General features: G+C 34.0%; 1 protein-coding gene across 1 annotated transcript; it reads right to left on the bottom strand.

Annotated features, from left to right (window-relative positions):
- Positions 1-406: 406 nt before the first annotated feature.
- On the bottom strand, positions 407-2996 carry LOC145104317 (F-box/FBD/LRR-repeat protein At1g13570-like). The gene is made up of 6 exons (XM_079041583.1): positions 2880-2996; positions 1921-2015; positions 1207-1831; positions 1057-1137; positions 795-947; positions 407-709 (listed from the first exon to the last, which is right to left on the bottom strand). The coding sequence occupies exons 1-6, from the start codon at positions 2994-2996 to the stop codon at positions 407-409; spliced, it is 1374 nt and encodes a 457-aa protein (XP_078897709.1).
- Positions 2997-3325: the final 329 nt, after the last annotated feature.

The raw sequence follows: 3325 nt of genomic DNA, 5'->3' as shown, positions 1-3325 counted from the left end.
AATTGGAACGAACCTGTGATGCAAGAATGATGGCTACTACCGATAGTATGGAAAAAAAAATTCACAACCGGCTAAAGGAAGCAGGCGATTACGGAAGCAGAAAATCAAGAGGGATCGACTTTAGTTGTTATTTTTTTTTCAATAAGGAAACAATAGTGTTTAAGGAAATTGTTATTTTTTTTTCAATAAAATTAAACCACCAATCAAAACTACGTAGTTTTAAGCATTTGGTATCTAAGTTTATATACATTTAAGGGTATATTCACTTTTCCATATATATATATATATATATATATATATATATATATATATATATATATATATATATATATATATATATATATATATATTATTAAAAAAAAGTAGCTAAATGCATAACAGGTATTTTGCATCGACATATAATTGTTTAACGTTCAACAATGATATCCACTGCTGATGATGCACGTGGAAATGTTAATCGCAGCAAATCTCGAAGCATCTTATTTTCTTCGTCAACAGAAACAGATGAACTGAGCTTTATTCGTGCTTTCTTAAGCAGAGGTGACTTAGCCATGATGAGTTTCACAAACTCCATCTCTGAAGCATGGTTATGGAAACTTGTTATCTCAAGTTCATCAAGATGATCCAAGTTCATTCCCAAATAGTAGTCTTGAAGATCAAGCAAGTCCTTGCAAGTTTCTTCACCACACAGCTTATGGTTCCAACACAGCTGATCAAAAAACATGTACGATTTTTCAACAGAATTGTATATCTATTATTTTCAAAGTATGTGAGTGTGTGTAGTTTATATCTACCTCTATTTTTATCTTCTCCAAATTTGGGGAGCTGTTGATCAAACTGAGAGCATCGGAAAGCTCATGTTGTTTCAGAAAACACACATCAAGAAAAAGTATCCTCAAGTGGACTAGTAAAGTGGGGGGTTTCTGCATACTACTGCCTTCAGTAAACTGCTTTAACCAAATACCAAGACTAGAATTAAAAAGACAATATTCTTGCATGAGATAAAACCATCAAGTTAAGTATTACCTTGATATAAGACTTAGAGATTTTCAGAACCTGAACCGAAGGTAAACACTTGGATAGCTCAAGAAATCTGCACTTGTTTCCTAGTGTAATAAAGCCTTTTTGATGTCCAATCTGCATCCATATACTTTGTAAGAAGGTTTTAACTGAAGGCGCTTTCATAAATGATTATATGGGACTTACCAGTATAAATTTCTCAAGTAATGGGCAATTGGTAAGTAATTGTTGAAGCATCTTCGCAGTGATGTTGACATTGCATAACTCGAGACTCCTCAAGGTAATGAATCCATCAAATGTTAATGGAAGCTCAATAACACAATGTGTGAGATGTAGGTGTTCTAGCCCATGTAATGAAAAGAACACAGAGGGTAGCTTGTAGCGCTTGGAAAAGTAAAATTTGAAGAGTTCATTTGACCGAAACTTACAGATGAATTTCTTGATATTTTTGCTCTTTGAAAGATGGAGTATTATTTGGTCAATCTCATCATCAATTTCTGTATCAATATTAATAGAGATACTGAATTCTAATACTGGACCATTGTGTAGCATCAAAACATGGAAGATGGCATTGACAAACTTATATTTGTTAATTTCTTTGCTATTTGATGAGGTATTCAAGTACTTGTCATCAAATACAAGTTTAGGCATTCCCTTCCAGCAATGCCTCCATTTCTTTGACAAAACGCTCGTCCTCAGTGCATCTTGGATGGGCAAAAGAGTCATAATTTTTTCAATTGTGTCTTGAGGAAGAGTGCTGATTCTATCCAAACTTTGGGGTTGCACTTCCACCATTTCCTTGAAGTCTGACCTACACACGATTGAAAAGTGGAATTTAAGAAGGAAAAAAGAAAAGAGATTTGCGTAACATTCATTCTCAATATCAGCCAATAGCTATACATATCTATCGCAACATCCAAGAGAAATATAAATCCTTGCATCAAACAAATAGGAATTGGTTGCTCAAAAAAGGGCCACGTAAGAGGAAAAGTCAACTAATAAAAATAGAAGACAAATATATCAATTGAAATTAACATGATCATGCTCAGTAGTACTAGATATCCTCAGTATGCTCTATGTGAATACTAGAGCCCTAATTCCCATATCTATTGAGTTTAATAGATTGTCATATCATTATTCTACTATCCATACAACTCAAACATTTTTCCAACAATCATTGAACTCAACAAAACTTCTACCATTTTTTCCCACGGTCATTGAGCTCTACAAAACTTCAACGGAACATTAATTCTAAACATAATAACAGTTTTAATATCTAAAATACATTACATGATTTCCAAAACTAGGAGCCTGTTTGGGTAAACTTTTAAATCAAACTTATTAACTTTTCCAAAAAGTCATGACTTTTTGGAAAAATCACTTTTTTGCCTAATTTTATCTAAAGTGTTGATGTTTATCAAAAACAACTTTTTAACTTGTTAGCTTTATAAAAAATCAATAAGTTAATAACTCACTTTAAAAAACAATCACAAACACCCTTTTAAGTTATCATAATCGCAACTCATGCATTATACAATTGCTCATTAAATTATATGGTATGATACTACGATGCATGGCTTACACGCCGATAGTTAGACAACTATAACCCTAAGCAAATTTAAAAATGTCGAGTTCTTTCTAAAAGAACATCAAATACATAATCCGACCCGGAAATGAAAAGAAACTATTATAACACAAATAAACCACCGTAACAAGGGAGATAGACTCCAGCAAACTAGAATGAAAAAAGGGGAGGTGCATACAGAAGAAAATCAGTAAAAGAGGAGTAGACTACAGCCTGCGGCTTCTCATTCGCCCACCGTGGCAGCGCCTGACGCTGCGCCCCTTCCCAATCTCACCGTTGTCAAAGACTCGTCCTGTCGCCCTCCGCCTGTACTGCCGTCGCTCAACCTAAATTCTAAAACGGGAGAATCTTTACGTCTACGGAGTTGAATTCGGGTTTGACCATTGTTCATTTATATAACCTTCTGTTTAATAAACGGGTTAAATCCGATTCGACCCTATGATTTTCTTTAACTAATTAAATATGTTATAGACAAAACTTCAAAAATGGTCCCTGTGGTTTCAAAAATATCAAGTTTAGTCTCTAAGTTCAAAAAACCTCACAGATGGTCCCTGTGGTTTCAAAACTTTTAACAAATAGTCCTTTTCGTTAACTCCGTTAGCTTTTGCCCGTTAAGTGAAGGGTATTTCTGTCATTTCACTGCCACAGGGACCATTTATGAAGATTTGTCTTATTTTTTAAAAAAACTAATTATTTAATATTAAAGGGTCCCACCCTCTC

The sequence above is a fragment of the Lactuca virosa genome, chromosome 4 (assembly GCF_052849685.1).
Source record: "Lactuca virosa cultivar CGN04683 chromosome 4, Lactuca_virosa_CGN04683_v6, whole genome shotgun sequence".
Classification (NCBI taxonomy): Eukaryota; Viridiplantae; Streptophyta; class Magnoliopsida; order Asterales; family Asteraceae; genus Lactuca; species Lactuca virosa.
Note: the sequence above shows the minus strand (reverse complement) of the source record. Positions and strands in the feature narration are given on the sequence as shown.

Bases quoted from the DNA above. Each gene is read 5' to 3' on its own strand.
- LOC145104317 (XM_079041583.1), bottom strand. From the start codon at position 2,996: ATGAACAATGGTCAAACCCGAATTCAACTCCGTAGACGTAAAGATTCT. The intron at 2,016-2,879 runs GTGAGATTGGGA...TATTTTTATTAG, and splicing joins AGGACGAGTCTTTGACAACG to TTGACTTTTCCTCTTACGTG. The intron at 710-794 runs GTAGATATAAAC...TTTTTTGATCAG, and splicing joins TGGAGAAGATAAAAATAGAG to CTGTGTTGGAACCATAAGCT.